At 55.1% G+C, this 14,955-nt stretch overlaps 1 protein-coding gene across 6 annotated transcripts in view; it reads left to right on the forward strand.

Moving 5' to 3' along the window:
• Nucleotides 1-14,955, forward strand: part of LOC120308651 (DAB2 interacting protein) — a 61,779-nt gene that overhangs the window by 19,019 nt on the left and 27,805 nt on the right. For 5 of the 6 annotated variants that reach the window (XM_039344988.1, XM_039344986.1, XM_039344987.1 and 2 more), the window contains exon 3: nt 3,738-3,856. The exons of the other annotated variant lie outside the window; for it this stretch is intronic. In XM_039344988.1, coding sequence (XP_039200922.1) covers nt 3,738-3,856 — 119 coding nt within the window. The remainder of the gene's footprint in view (nt 1-3,737; nt 3,857-14,955) is intronic. 6 annotated transcript variants of the gene reach the window in all.

The raw sequence follows: 14,955 nt of genomic DNA on the forward strand, positions 1-14,955 counted from the left end.
GGCTGGAGCGGCCAGCCTCATCCTTGGTGAGGGGGCCCGAGCCAGCAAGGGCCCCTGCGGAGGCCCCCAGCTCCCAGACCTTGCTTTGCTTGGCCTGAAGGATTTTCGATTGAAACCCAGTTTTTTCCAGGATGTGAAATCCAGCCGGTAGGCACAAAGCGGCCTAACCCTTCCACAAAATGTGTGCCACTTGTGGACACAGATGGGAAAATCACAAATGTTTGCATGCAGCCGGAAGGATGGGAAGGAAGCAAAGCCACGGGAGCTCAGGAGAGGCTGATGAATTGCCAAGCTGGCGTCTACATTTTTATGAAGCGTTTCCAACATACGTTCTTCCTCGAAGACGCTGCAGTTAAATTATTGAAAACAATACGTTGCTCTCCGCTTATTCCGTGGCTCGCTCCTGCCACGGCCACGGCATTAACTGTCACCTGGATGGCGAAGGCGTTTTCATCAGCGCTGGCTGTGTCCCACGGCCAAAGTCTTGCAAGTTTTGATCGAGAAGTGTTTTAAAAAAGAAATACATCTAAGGGTTCTGTTTTGCGATCGTTTGGAATGCTAAAATGGCCTACGATGCTGTGGGCTTTTAGGTCAGGAAACGAAGCCTTCCTTTCCCTGATCAGAGGGGAAAAAGGGGCCAGGAGGGTCTCTGGGGAGCAGTTCCAGCATTTTATTTTGTGGCAGCTGCTTGTTCGATTTTAAGCATTGCCATGATCTGGCAATCTTAACAGAGGTTACATTGTTTCTGCTGCCTCTGTTCTCCAGTCAGAGGGAAGGGGACGACAGGAGGCCAGGGGAGTATCATAAAGTTGCAGAGGACCTTAAGAGATCATCTAAACCAGCACCTGCTCTGTGCAAGATTCACTCAAAGGTCACCGACAGGTAACCCTCCGGCCTCATCTCAATGAAGCCCAGCCTGAACCCTTTTCTTGCAATCTGTGAAAATCTCAGTGTGTGTTCTTCATCAAGTTTCTAGTCCTTGCTGAAGCAGACAGAGGTTTTGCAAGGAAATGCTTGAGATCTTCTGAGCCTCCCTTCCAGAGATTCCCCCAACATCGTGCTTGTTTATCTGGAGCCAAACTCCAGAAGTGGGCACTTGCTCAGGTCCCCGACGGAGACCCTCATCCTGTCCGAAGACGCCTCCTAAGGGGGGCAAGCGAAGTTTGTGCTGCTTAGCGCCTCCTGGCCTCTCCTGCGTCCGAGGCCACTCGCCAGCTGCTGCTACCAGTGACCATCCCGGAGGGAGACCAGCCGTCCTTTCAAAAGTGCAGAGCGAGGCCCGTCTGGCCCGGCGGTGATCCATGGCTGATCAGGAGGACGCCTGATGAAAGTGGGCTAGAAGCCTGGATGCACAGGAAGGCGAATAAATCCCTGTCAGCCAGCGATGATTATCTCCTCCACTCTCCAAAGATTCTCCTCGCAAGGGGTGTCTGGGGCTTCAAATGCTGGCTTTTGATTGGGATCTACTGCTCTCTGTTGGAAAATAAATTTCCTGCGTTTTCTGCCAAGCACCGGAGATGCTTAAACATGAACATCTCCAGATTGATTTGGAAAAGGCTCCAGGCCCTTTCTTCGTCTCGGCTCCATCCACGTGCGCGCCCTCCAAAGTCTGCCCATTTGTCTGGGCAGCTTCCCGGCCACGTCGAGCACCCTTTACTCCTGCGGGGTCCCATTCTGAGTTGCTGTGGGGCTGGAGAAGGGCAGCAGACCCAGATGGCGCCTCTGGGAGATGCCCAGGGTGGCCGGAGAAAAAAGGACGGTGGGTTTGCCTAGAGAGGGAGAGGGTCCACAGGCCTTTGGGCCAGGGGGAGGGTTGGCGCCCTTAGGGGGCAGGGAACAGGGGAGGCAGGATGCTCGGGGGACATCTGTTTTGGTGACACACTCTGCAGCCAGCCTGGTGCCCCCATGGACAAGAGCCAAGATTCTCAGGGCTTGGGGGTCCAGTTAACCCTCAGCACCTGGTACACTGTCTCTAACCATGGAGGCTCCGCTGGACGGTCCCGCTTCACCTCTTAGGTGAGGGAGCTGCAGCCCAGAGCATCTGCAGGATGCCAGGCTGGCCACTCTGCCCCTCAGGCCACCGTCCCCTGCCGGTGAGAAGCCTTCCCTGCCAGGGGTCCAGGATGGGCCGTGCATAGGGGGGTCCCGGGCCGAATCTCAGCCATTAAAGGGGTCGGGTCAGAACAAGGGAGGTGGGCTCTCTGAGGCTGGGGACCAGGAGTGCTGATGCAGAGCCAAACCCTCCCTGCCCTCCCTTAACAACACCCTTCTCACGCCAGGCAAGGCTGGGTGTATAATTTTCTAAGGTATCTGTAGCCATGGTGATAAGGAAGGTATAATTACCTCCACTGGGAAAGGCAGGTAGATAACATGAAACATTTTGTCCTTCCTCCCGTGAACAATAACACGGCGCTGGGTGGTCTGGAGTTTGCAGCATCTCTCGGTCCATCCGATCTATCCTCCATCCAAGCCGAGGGCCCCCGCCGGGATTCCTCTCCCTGTCGTGGGTGCTTGGCAGGGCAAACACTGGGCACCCCTTTGGGGCAGGTGTGCCAGGCGATGCTCAGCGCCCTGACTCTGAGGTGGGCAGGTGTGGGAGAGAGCCAGGCAAGGTCCCTTTCGGCAGCCCCTTGTGTGTGTTCTTTGCCTCTCTGCCCTGGGCTCCGAGCAGCGAGGGGTTGGGGCTGGCAGCCTCCCCTCGCCCAGGCACGCCCACCTGTGCCACTGCTCTGGCGCCCTGCCGGCTGCAGACCAGGCGAGGCAGTCCCAAAGCAGGCAAAGGCAGCTTGGCAACCCCGGACATCCAGAGGCACAGAAGGGCTGCTCCTGAATCGGGCACTGTGATTCAATAGGCGAGACCCATTTTGAGCCCCGGACCGAGTTCTTGACCTAGAACAAACAGGCTTTTCTAGGCTGTCCAGAAGCGGGCCGTGGATGATGGTGCCGATGATTGATTGAGTTTCTAGGCTGCCTGACTCTCGGCCACTCTGGGCGGTTTGCAAACCATTTAGAACACGAAAACAAGACAATAAAAACACCAGGAGAGAAAACTGAGTAGACAGGGCAGAAAAAAAGGGTGGAAACTAAACGGAATTGGGTTAAAAGGCGGCTCTGGGGTTTTTGGTGCACAGAGAAAATGCTCCCAAAAGCACAGCCAAGGATTATGGTCCGGATTGCTCCTTCAGGGTTGGGAGAAGGCAGGATCTGGGAGAAAGGCTGGAGAGCCCCTGCAAAAGAGGAGTGCAAAGTAGGAAGCAAGAGGGCCCCAGCCTGGTTGCAAAGGGGAACCGGGACCCCCTTTTTCAGGGATCCCCGGGGTCGGCCAGAGTTTCTGGGCACGGCTGGGCCGGGTCCAGGGCCAGCTTCTCTCCCATCCCGGCCGAGGTCTGCGGGGGGGGGGTCCTTGAGGGCGAAGGCCTCCTGCACCCCGCAGCAAAGCGTCCCGGGCACCCTGCTGCGGAGGGGGGCGGCCCCTTTCCAGCCCCCCCTTCCCCCCGCCCGGTGCTGATGTGCCAGCCGTTGCGCTCGTGGCGCTGCGTTTTTGTTTTTTTTTAATGCGAGCGGATGGTTGCCAAGGAAACCAAGGCTTGGGGAGTCTCGCGCCGACGTCGCATCGCCGCCCGGCTCACTCGCCGCTCGCCTGCCGGCTGCTGGGCGGCTCTCCCTGCCCCGGGCGCCGCCGCCTCCCCCGGCCCGAGCGGGCCCGCCCGGTAACGCCTGTCTGCCTCTCCCCGCAGGGCTTCCTCAGCCGGCAGCTGAAGGGCTCCATCAAGCGGACCAAGAGCCAGTCCAAGCTCGACCGGCACAGCAGCTTCCGCCACGTCCTCCCGGGCTTCAGGAGCGCCGACCATGCGAGGTGAGAGCCGCGGCGGCGGGCGGGCGGGCGCCGTGGACGACGGCTTTGCGTTCTGCCCCGGCCGGAGCCGGCGCTGCCTCCTGGGAGGGCGGGCGGGCGATTGCGGCTCTCCCCCGGGGAGGGGGTGGCTCAGAGCCTCCTCCCCCCCACGCTTGCAGCCAGCTTGCGCCCGTCGCAGCCGCGCAACAACGGTGCGGGGAGTTAGGGCGCGCTCGCCATGGCCGTCCTGGCCGGGGAGGATGAGGCACGAGCAGCCGGCTGCCCCCCCTGCGTGCTTCGCGTGCTCCGGTGGGCCATCGTGGGTCCGCCGTGTCGTGGAGGCTTTCCCTCTTTCCCGGGAAGAGCGTTCGGTGGCTACCTGGATTTTTGTCGGTGGGGAGGGGGAGAGAAACTGTATGTCTCCGGTGCCGATGGAGCCCCTCGCCGAAACTGAGCCGGGGGCAGGAGATCCGCCGAGCGGGGGGCTCGGGGGAGCCTGGAGCCGCGTGCGGAGGAGCCGCGTGGCCGTGGCCGGATTATCCGTGGAGATGCGACGGCCACACCCCTCCCGCCGCTGAAGGCATCTTTGCTGGTGATTTGGTGCGCTACGGTTCGTAGTGGGTGACCTAATTTTCTCATTTCTGGGGAAGGAGGGCGGAGGCCGGGGAGAGACTGGCATGCAGCAGCCTTCCGGCTTGGATGCAGAAAGCGAGCGTGAGGAGCGCCCTTCCCTGCCTTTCCCACTGCAATGGTGGTCTTCCAGCCGGGTGCATATCCTCCATCGGCCTCTGCCCAGCCCTTCCTTCCCAGACACAAGCAGCTGGGCATTTCCCCCATGTGGTGGGCAAACCCTGCAAGGTGCTGCTGGTTCCTTTTAAAAATCCGTGCCTGCTTTTGGTAGGGGGGGGCATCACTTCTGTCAGCATTTCCTAAGATGCCACCCCAGCCACCGCGGCCTCTTGCCAGCCGGAGGTCGAGGGTGGTCCTGGGGGCATCACGGCAGGGAGTTTTTAAACCAGCGCCTGGGCAATGACTGGGCCATTCAGTTTCTCGGGGGGGGGGGTCTGGCTTTCTTGGCCCTGGTCTTTCTCCCACCCCTCCCCCTCTCTCCTTCCTGTTTACTGTCCAGCCAGCCATCTGCTGGTCTCCTGGCTGGGTCTCTGCTTGCCTGGACCACGCCCCTGGCGGCTCCTTTCATCCTTGGCAAGCAGCCCCAATTTGAGGAGATGAGGGAGGCAGATGCCTGCGATGGAAGCTCTCTCGAGATGGGAAGTTTTCCATCCCTCCACCCCCCCATTCCTCCCCCCCCCTCGGCCGCCTTCTCCCTTTGCCCGATCCTCTCCAAGGGTGCTGGCAGACTCCATCTTGTTGAGGGTGCTTGAGCACCTACTTCCCCCCCCCCCAGAGGTATCTGGATCGGTCTCAAAAGCACTAGGCATCTCTGGCATTCTGTTATGGGGGGGGGTGCAGGTTAGTTGCAAAGAGATGAAAAGGTCTGAAGCTGGCTGGTTTTTCCATATTTATTGATGAACTTGACAATACATGTTTGTGTTGCCTCCTTTTAACTCAAAGCCTCCAGAGGGATGATTGGCCTAGTGGGTAGACCCGGGCATCTGGTCCTCTCTATCCGCTAGGCAAGAGGGGGGGGGTCGGGAATGGGTGTGCCACAAAGCATAAAAGGCTGCTGAAATCAGGACCCTGGACAGCTCCCCCAAGGTGATGGTCCTGCCAGGATGCCTCTGTTGGCTTGGCGCTGTCCTGCCCTGCCCCAAAGGAACGTTGGCTGTTCGGCAGCACCCAGGAAAGTGGGGGTTTCCCAGGGGTTGTAATCCCAATTCCACTTGTTGGTTTTAATGGTAGAAGACCCGTGATTTTAGCCTTTGTCCTCTGGATGCTTTGAGATTGCTCCCCATAAATTGTGATCCTTGGAGGGCACCAGGTGGGGAAACTGATGTACCATCTCTCTTCTTTGACCCCCCCCCCACTTCCCAGGAGGGGGCATCCACCTTTCTTGGACCCTCCAAATTATGGGCAATTGCCTTCATAGCCACTGAGGCTGCCGGATTCAGCCCCCCGCTTGCTTTCCTGGCCTTTATTTGCTTAGATAATTTCTCCAATTCCTCAGCTCAGGGTCCTGGAGAGGCTTCCCTGAACTTCACAAAAATCAATCCCTGATGATCGATGGAGGCAAAAAGACCAATAATCCACAGCAATCAATGGAGCAAGAAAAGGAGTTTTTTGGCTGAGGCCAGAGAAAACCCTTATCAGCGTGTTTTTAAAATTCAAGTTTAGCCAATCCATCAGGCTGGGGATAATGGGGCTGTGGAGGGCAGGAGGGCAGAGTCCTATCCCCTCTGTTGGGTCTTCTCTGACCCTGCTCCCCCAGGATCAGATGCTATAATTGCACTCTCCTTGGGGCTAAGATCTCACCTTCTCGGTGCTGTGCAAAGGACGAGGGTCCTGCTGCTTCCGTTGCACAAATTGCTTTGCGCTATTTGCTTGCAAATTGTATTTCCGTCCTGCCCAGCCCCAGCACACTTTGTGCAGCTTGCAGAATTATGCACAGCAACAATGGAGCACATCGGTCAATGAAAACACAGCACAGGAACATCAGCGCAAAAAGGCCTCTCTCTCAGGAAGCAAGTGAGATGATAGATAGCTGGATAGCTGGATAGCTAGCTAGCTAGCTAGATAGATAGCTGGATGGATGGATGGATGGATGGATGGATGGTTGATAGATTTTTAAAATATGACTGTAAACATTCTGCTGTAACTTCCTGAGAAAAGACCAAACACTTTTCTTTTCCCGCTTCCTTTGATGCAAGTGCATGGGTGTGTAACTAAGCCAAGTGCTTTAAATTAAAGTATTGATCTCTTCCAGGGCAGCGTGAATTCTGTGTAGTTTGAAAAGAAAAGATTCTTAATTATTAGGAAACTCTGCCATTTTCTTCTTTCCCCTCCCCGTCTCCCCATCGGGTTTCCCTTTCTTTGCAGAACGCATCCCTCTCTTGGCTCCCTTCATGTGCGCAGCCGGGGCTGTGTGTCTCTTGGAAAGAAAAAGCAGGCCGTGATGCCCCCAGTCCCCTAGCCTGGCATCCACCCCCGCCCCCTCCCGTGCAGCAGCTCCCGCTCAGAAGCTGAGGAAGGGCCTGGATGACACTCCCTGTAAGCAGAAAGAGCCCGGCAACTCCTGGCTTCACTCAGCACAGAGGGGGCATTTAGTCCTAACTTGGAAAGCCACATGGGTCGAGGGGTTGAGGGCTCTCTTCTGCTCTGGGGAGCAGGGCCTCCTCAGCTGGGGGGGGGAGAGCCCAGCCCTGCCCCGCGGAGGAGCCGAAAGCAGCTTTGAGATCCTCCCAGAAGAGAAGAGAGGGCAGCAACGGGCCTGCAAGATGTTGTCCCCCAATTACTTGAGGTGTACAGGGGGCAGTCCGTAGGGGAAAGGGGTCAGAGGACTCAAGAGCCCCTGCAGGTTCGCCCAATCTGCGTGGGGGCTGCGCCTTCCTTCACCTTGCGGAGGGTCTGCAAATCTGCTGCCTTAATGGAACTCGCTGGTGCGGAGCTTCTGCAACCAGAGAGCTAATTATGGGTCTTGAATTAATGACTGTCTTAAAAGACGATTGCCAAGCAAGGTGAGGAGGGCGGACCATCTCCGCAAGGGGAAAGGCCTGGTGGGGGGGAGAAGGCTCTCTTTCCGTCCGGCAAGGACTGACAGGTAGTTATGCTGGACTGAAATAAAATCCACCCTCCCCCCCCCACACCCAGCATTACAATGACACCTGTCAATAATTTGCAAACCTTGTGGAATTCCCTTCCTTGTCATCCCCTCCCTCTCTCTCTCTCTCTCTCTCTCTCTCTCTCTCTCTCTCTCTCTCTCTCTCTCTCCTATGTCTCCTTCTCCCTCTCTCCTTCCCTCCCACTTTCCCTCTTTTTCCCTGCAAGGCCAAATGTCTCCGGTCTCCTTTTGTGTCCCCTCCTTTTGTAGCCGTTTCACAGCACAGAAGGGAGGGCTTATGGGAACGCAGATGTCCCTATTGTCGGCTCAGAGTTGGAGGCAGGTTTTAACAAGCCCCCCCTCTGGCAGTGCACAGCCACCCTCTGCTCGTGTGGCTGAACGTGCCAAGGGGGGGAAGCAGGGCCAGGCTGGGGAGCCTCATTTGTAAGCACCAGCAGGCTCCGACTTTGCAGGAACCGAACTGGCCGTCTGGAGGGAGGCCCAGAGAAATCAGGGCTCTGTGCCGGAGAATGCCAAACGGCTCAGGGTAGAGAGGTTATTGGGGTTGGGCTTAGGGTCAAGGTGGCTCACGAGGAGACGGGCGATGTCTGGTTTGAAAAGAGGCTGAGCTGCTGCCTCGTTTGACCCACGGTCTGGCTTCCCTGGGGGTGTGGTTGTGGGGCTCCTGGAGGCTCAGCTTGCCCCCCAGGTTAAGACAGGATGCTTGGTGCCCTCAACGTGAGAGGGGCAGTGAGGACGGGAGGGAGAACTGCTAATCTTTCCCTTGGATTATTGCAAATAAAATTGGTATTCTTGTGGGGTCTGACTCTAGAAAGAGTTTCACCCTGTTCCCACTTCCCAACAGGTAGGATTAGAGCATTCACACCTGTAACACACAGCTGTGCTGTTCCACACCCCCAAGTACGCCCAGCAGGCCCCAAAGTCACAGCCAGCTACTCCTTTCCTGCAGGTGGTGTGCAGGGCCCTCTCTCCCTCGGACTTGCACCTCAGGCACACGAGGGCGGCTGAGCTAAGGGTGGTGGGGAGTGGGGTGGAGGTCCTGCAAAGATGGACCAGCTCCTCCACTGCCTGCCCTGTCCAGGGTCCTGAAGGGGTTAAGAACCATCTGGGAATGATGGCCAAGGGGCAGTTAGTTTCCTGCCACTCTCCGGACACTGGGCAGTGCCCGGCACACCCTCCCTTCCCTCCCTCTCCTACAAAATGCCAAGCCAGGAACGAGATCTCTCACCCTCTAAAGTGCCCCCCTGCCTCCCCCCAGGCCTTCCCTGGGGACCGAGAAGCCGAGAGCGCCCCCTTCAGCTGGAGGGTGTGTAGGGAGGAGGGAGGCGCTGCCCTGGACCGCCTGTGCAGGAACGTTGGGCTAATTGGATCCGCGTGTCTCGCAATTAGCGGCAGGATGGATGGTGGCCGTTCCTGACCTTTCTCTGCGTGAGCCAGGACATTCTTTGGATGTCCTGCTTAATTACAACAATGAAGCATTGTGCTTGGGAGGCTGATGACAGCCCCTCCCTGTTAGCGACTGTAATTTTATGAGACAAGGGAACATTTCTCCAACCAAGGGCAGAAGTCTCTGCCTACCCTTGAAACCTGCGGAATGAGCCTCTGTCTCTTACTTGGCCACCGATGCTCGCGGTCCTGAGTCCCCCCCCTCCCTCAGAGAGGTGGGTCCTTGTGTCCTAATGTCCACCTGGACTCTTTGTCCCTCTGTGGCTCTTGCCAAGGCGTTCCTGGACTCTGAAACTCTTTTTAAGTGTTGTTTCAAAGAACCAAGAACCTAGTCCTCATGGAGGTGGAGCTCTGGCTCTGCTGCAGAGTGACCAGGTGGAGCAAAGTTCACATTTTTAAAGCAAATACCTCTGCATTTAATGCCATTGGTCCCGTTTAGGAAACAGACCCCAAATCTGTCAGATAATCATTTCAGCCACTTCTATAAAATGCGATGAAGCTCATTTATCCGGCACAGAGACTGCCTTTCAGTCTTTCCCCCAACCAGGTCGGTGTCTGGAGGTCAGGATATTTTACGCTCATTTTTCACATCACTGAGAAGGTTTGTGTTGTCTGGATTGGTCTCTTGAATCGTTTTTGTGCATTCTGGTTGCAAAATATTGGGCCGGTGCCAGTGCATACAAATGCACCCCCCCTCCCCCAGCTGCCTTAGCAGGCAAAAATTCTCCAGTCCTCCTCTAATTTTCTGAAGATTAAAACATGAACCCAGCTAATTAGTTTTCTTTTGAAAAGCTGCCCCATGCAAAATATTTTGTTGTTCCCCAGCGCAGTAAATTGATTTATAATCGGTCGTTAATTCTTTATAGCCTATAATTTGCAGAAGCAAGGATGACAACAAAATGCATTACACAATGCAGCAGGACTGTGGGAGGATGTGTGTGTGTGCCCATGCTTGCTTGTGTGTTGGGAGAGAAGGACAAGTCGGAAGGAAGGGGGGAGTGAGGTTGAGATGCAGGTGTGAGGACCAAGTGGTGATCTGGGGGGGAGGCAAGCAAAATTTATTCTTTAAAGAATAAGAATTATTTTCCATTGCTCCAACATTAAATTAATCTTGAGTTGACTAACTGTTGTACTATGCATTAACTGTACTCTTTTGTAAACTACTGCAAGTCTCAGTGGATTGTGGCCCATTCACCATCTAGCCAGTCCATCATCCCCTTCCTGCATTTGGCTCCTGGCCCCCCCAGAACCATAAGGAGGTGTCCCCCGTCCCCAGTTTCTCTCTTAAACCTTCCCCTCTTAGGAAAGCAGCCAATACCTGCTTAAACTCCCGCTGGAGGACAAAAACCGGGCTTAGGAGGGGGGTCTTCTCCCTATCCCTCTGCCCCCCCATGTCCAGCTGAGCCCCCATCAGCCTTGAACCCCCAACTGAGCCCTTTCCTTCCCAACTGTCTTGGCAACTTCCACGAATGGGGAAACTTACCTGGTTTTTGGCTAGGTCACTTTTCCTTGGTGCCTCCTGGCTGGGCTGAGTTTGAAGGGGAGGCAGGCCAGGAGAGGGAAGCTGCATGTGGGGGGGGGGGTGATTGGCTCACATCCTGAACCCTAAATTACCACAGGTTTTTAAGATGCATCCATGCAGGAAAGTTAATTAATCCTTTAGCCCAACAGGGGTGCAATATTGGGTCCCTTCTTGTAATAACACTTTGCACACGTGCTCCAACGCAGCCGGCTACTGCGGCTGAGAAATGTGCCTTTGGATAATTCTGCTTGGGAAGGTGTTGGGACGGCTTTGCACGGAGAGGGAAAAATTAGAGAGTGAGATCATAACTGGAGATAAAAGGCAGAGAAAAGTCTTGGCAAGGAAGAAGAGGCTCTTCTCTACCGGAGGGGCTGCTCCAGAAGCAGTGGGGACGAGAAACTGGACCCTGCCCCATCCCAGCCCGATCCGCTCCCCACAGCTTTGCCCTCCCTCCGGTCTGGAAACCGGTTGCCACACAGGCCACCTGGTCAGTGGCCCCGCTGTGGGCCACCAAAGGAGCCACAGCTGTATGGCCAATTCCGGGTCCCTACAAATGGGAGGTGAGATGATTTAAATACAGAAGCGGACACTCTCTGGACAAGTAGCCACCGTTTCCTTCCCTGCGGTCCTCTTTCCTTCTGCTGCCCTGCAACGTGCAAGGCATGCCCGGGAATTTCTGTTCCTGGGCGGAGCCTCGGGTTGCTGGGTCTTTTTGCGCTGCAGTCAAAATGGGGCACATTGCCCAGCCTTGCAGAAAGGTGTCTTGTCTCCTCTCCCTTCCTTCACTGGAGGCCTTCCCCCCATCCGAGCAGATGTTCTGGGTTAACAAGAATCTGTATTTTCGGAAGTCAAAGTCAAAGGCGTGCATTAAAAAAAAAACCTATTTTATGCAAACTCTCATTGACCTTGGATAATAATTGAGCGCCTTTCGCCTTTCTCTCCTTTTTCCAGAGAGAGGGTTAAAGCCCTAAAGTTGCTTTTTTTTTTTTTTTTTTGCTTGAAAGAGGAGAGGAGAGAACTTTCGTGGCCTCAGAGCTTTGGAGGTGCCTTTTAAGACGTTGTAGCGAGGGGAGATATTCAAATTTCTGTCTGCAGAAGTTGCCTCTTCTCCGTGACTTCTGAATTTCTGATGCCATGTCTGGAAGGCATCGCTGTGCTTGAAAAGCTCTCGTTGACCTGAGCAGAGGACGTGATTTTTAAGCTAAGCAGCTGCGGAGGGGAAGGCCTCGACCTGGTTGGTTTGAAAGCTGAGCAGCCTCTGAGACCCTCTCCAGGGCCCTCTGGCTTTGCCGCCTTTGAGATGGTCTCTCTGGAGCAAGGAGGGTCAACTGGAAGGGTCCCCGGCTTGGAAAACCTGGCGGGGGCCCTCTCTGGCTTCCCGTCCCCCATAACGGGTCAAAAATGGCCCTCCAGCACGAATAAGAAATGGACTTCTGGGTGAGGAAGAGGCAAGTGAACGTGATGATCGCTGCCTGCTTCCCTCCCAAATTAATTATGACTGGTGATGAGGGGACTCGTTTAATCTCGGTAACTCGATTGCCCCCCAGGGAGGGCTTGTTTTGCTCGATGCTCTGTCACCTCCATGCTGCTCTGCTGGACTCCCCAGAGAGGAGCAGGAGTGGCTGCATCAGATTTGGGGGGGGGGTTCTTGTCCTAATAGAGCAGGGTTCTGCTTTCCTCCTTGGGCACACCCGATGGGCAGCCGGCAGCCGGCCTGTTGGCACTGCACTCGCCCTGCCTGTGGCCTGCCCCGTGTCTTGCCTGGCACAACTTGTCAGGGGGGGGGGGCAGAGCCTTACACTCTAATCACCCTCCCTTCCCCCAACAGCCTTCAGTTCACAGCAGGCGAGGTGCCACATGTCACACCAGGGCCGTGTTGGAGGAGAAGAAACGCAGGAGCCCGTAGGCAAGATGGCCTGGACAGGGTGGCTTTGTCTGAGGCCGGCTCTCCTGGCAGTCTTCTGCTGCAGCTCCTGGGGCAGCACAGCCCTGTCAGATAGCTCCGTTGTTGGCACCCAGAATGGATCGGTGGCATCCGGAATGGGCGAGGGGTCCAAAAGGACAGCAAAGGAGAGGGCAGAGGGCAATCTTGGCTTATTGCCCAGGAGACTCTCTGCCCTCTCCCCCAGATTGGGAATTCTGGGGTCCCACCTCCTGCCCCCTTAACAAGCAGGAGTTAAAACAGCCCTTCAGGAAAGCCCCCATGCAGGCCACCGGGGCTAGAGTGCCTCTAGACATGGAGGCTCAATGGAGCTCCTTCTGGGAGCAATCGAGTTGACTCTGTGACATGTGGGGTGCCTACCCAGGTAGCCCAGCGAGGCCTCTCCAGATGGCACAGAAGCAACCCTCCCTTCAGGCCATCTGCCCTCAAGACCCAGGCTCTCCCACCTCAAACGAGCATAAATAATTTCCACCCCACCTTGGTTTTAATCCTCCCAACAATCTGTCACGTAGCTTAAAAAGCAGCTGCCCTGGTCACGTAACACTCAGAACCAAATCCGGTAAGCTGTATCTGCAGAATATCCCAACTTTGCTGAGCTTTCATTTTTTGGTGTGTGTGTGTGTGTGTGTGTGTATCATGCAAATCCTGCAAATAGATTAATGCATTAGCCAGGATGTGCGAATAGAGCCACTGCAAAGTTGTACCAATTCTGAGGATCCATGATGTGGTTAGGACAGCGCTTCTCAAGGTTGGCTGGGGAATTCTGGGGGTTGAAGTCCACACATCTTCAAGTTGCCAAGGTTGAGAAACATTCATTTAGGGTTGTATGTCCCCAACTATTTGTGCTCTGTAATCTGTAATTTCCAGCTCTGTGTGTTTTGGATTTAGCAGGTGGTAGAGAGATTGCCACCGTGGCTTATTCTAGGACCTTGGCTAAACAGAACGTGGCTTAGGAAGTGGGCCTGAACTGCCCCTGTGCTGGACCCAGGAAAGATGTGGGGGCCTTGCAGAGCAGGGCAGGTGGAAGGAAAGTGGACTGAGTCCCACGTTTTGTGGCTGCCGGAGAGGCTGTCTGTTTTAGCAGGTTGACAAGCGAGGTAAAGGTGCCTCCTAGCCAGGAGTTGTGGGAGAGATAATGTGCTGATTTGGCTCTCGGAGAGATTTATTCTCCTGAGCACAACCTCTTCCAGGTAGGCATAACCCTGGGGAAGCCCAGGAAGAGCACATCTGGGCCAGAGGCTCAGGGGCCATTTGAGCGTGTGTGCTGCACAGCTAGCTCTGCAGAAGCCTCTCAGCCCTGCTCTTCCTGTGTCAAGATAGGCAGGCTGGCCCTCTGAATCCCCAGCCAGCGTGATCTTTCTGGGGTGTGTGTGGGGGGGGGAATGGAGGGGTGGTTAGAAGGCTGGGAAAACAGTGACAGAATGTGGGGGTCATTCTTGGCTCCACGCAATACCTCAAAATGGTCAAGATCAAGTACTTTGCTGGTCATGCACAAAAATGAGTTGAAACGATGGATGCGAGGAAGAATGCTTTAAATGCTTTAAACAAACAGAGATTGAGCACGTCAGGGCACGTTCCTGGATGAAGATACAGCTGCCGAACCTGGGTGGATCGATCGATCTATGGGTTCCATCTGAAATCTCCCGGTCCTTTCCTTTCCAAGGAGTCCAAATTACCTTCAGATGCCGAGTCCCTCTCTTTGAGCTTTGCCCTAGAGAGCTTCTGGCTTCCTTGGAAGGAAATGCTACAGGCCAATCAGCCATATTTAGCCTCGGCAGAACACAGCCAGGATCCACATCACACTGACCGCAGACGGGCCCTGTAATTTTCATCTGAAGGAAATCACATCCTGCCCTGCTCCTTGAGCTGAAAGCCAGCAGAGGTTGCCGCTTCTGTGGATCAAAGTTCTCTCCGACTGGGACAGAAGGATGGGAGGACTTACAGGAAGGGCACTTTTGTTGCGAGGATGGGGGAACGGCTGGCCCACCACTCCCCGGCAGACTCCATTTGGGACCCGATCCATTTGCAGTGATTTGGGATCTCCGCCCCATGGCGAAGCGAGCTCTCCATTGGCTGCAGCCAGCACCAGCCCTCGGTGGAAGATTGCCTGACATCAGCATTAAATCTGCTCCATTAACTTTTAATTTGCAGGCATGCTTTTAATAATAAAAATAAAAATGAGAAAGCTCTGGGACTTTAAAATTCAGACAGAAAAGCACCTGCTGCAAAATGGCCCAGACATAACCATCGTCAGTAAGGAAGACAAAAAAAAAAAAAAAAAAAAAAAGTCTGGATACTGGACATGGCAGTACCTGGAACCGGCGGAAGAGAAGATGACAAAATAAAAAGACTTGTAAACAGAAGTGAAATGACTGTGGCAAAAGAAAGCCAAGACAAAAGCCTTTGGGTGCAGTCCCAAAACATCTGGAGCACCACTTGAACACCATCAACATTGACAAACATCCCCGTCGATC

The sequence above is a fragment of the Crotalus tigris genome, unplaced genomic scaffold (genome assembly GCF_016545835.1).
Source record: "Crotalus tigris isolate CLP2741 ecotype Arizona unplaced genomic scaffold, ASM1654583v1 scf7180000017940.1788314, whole genome shotgun sequence".
Lineage (NCBI taxonomy): Eukaryota > Metazoa > Chordata > Lepidosauria > Squamata > Viperidae > Crotalus > Crotalus tigris.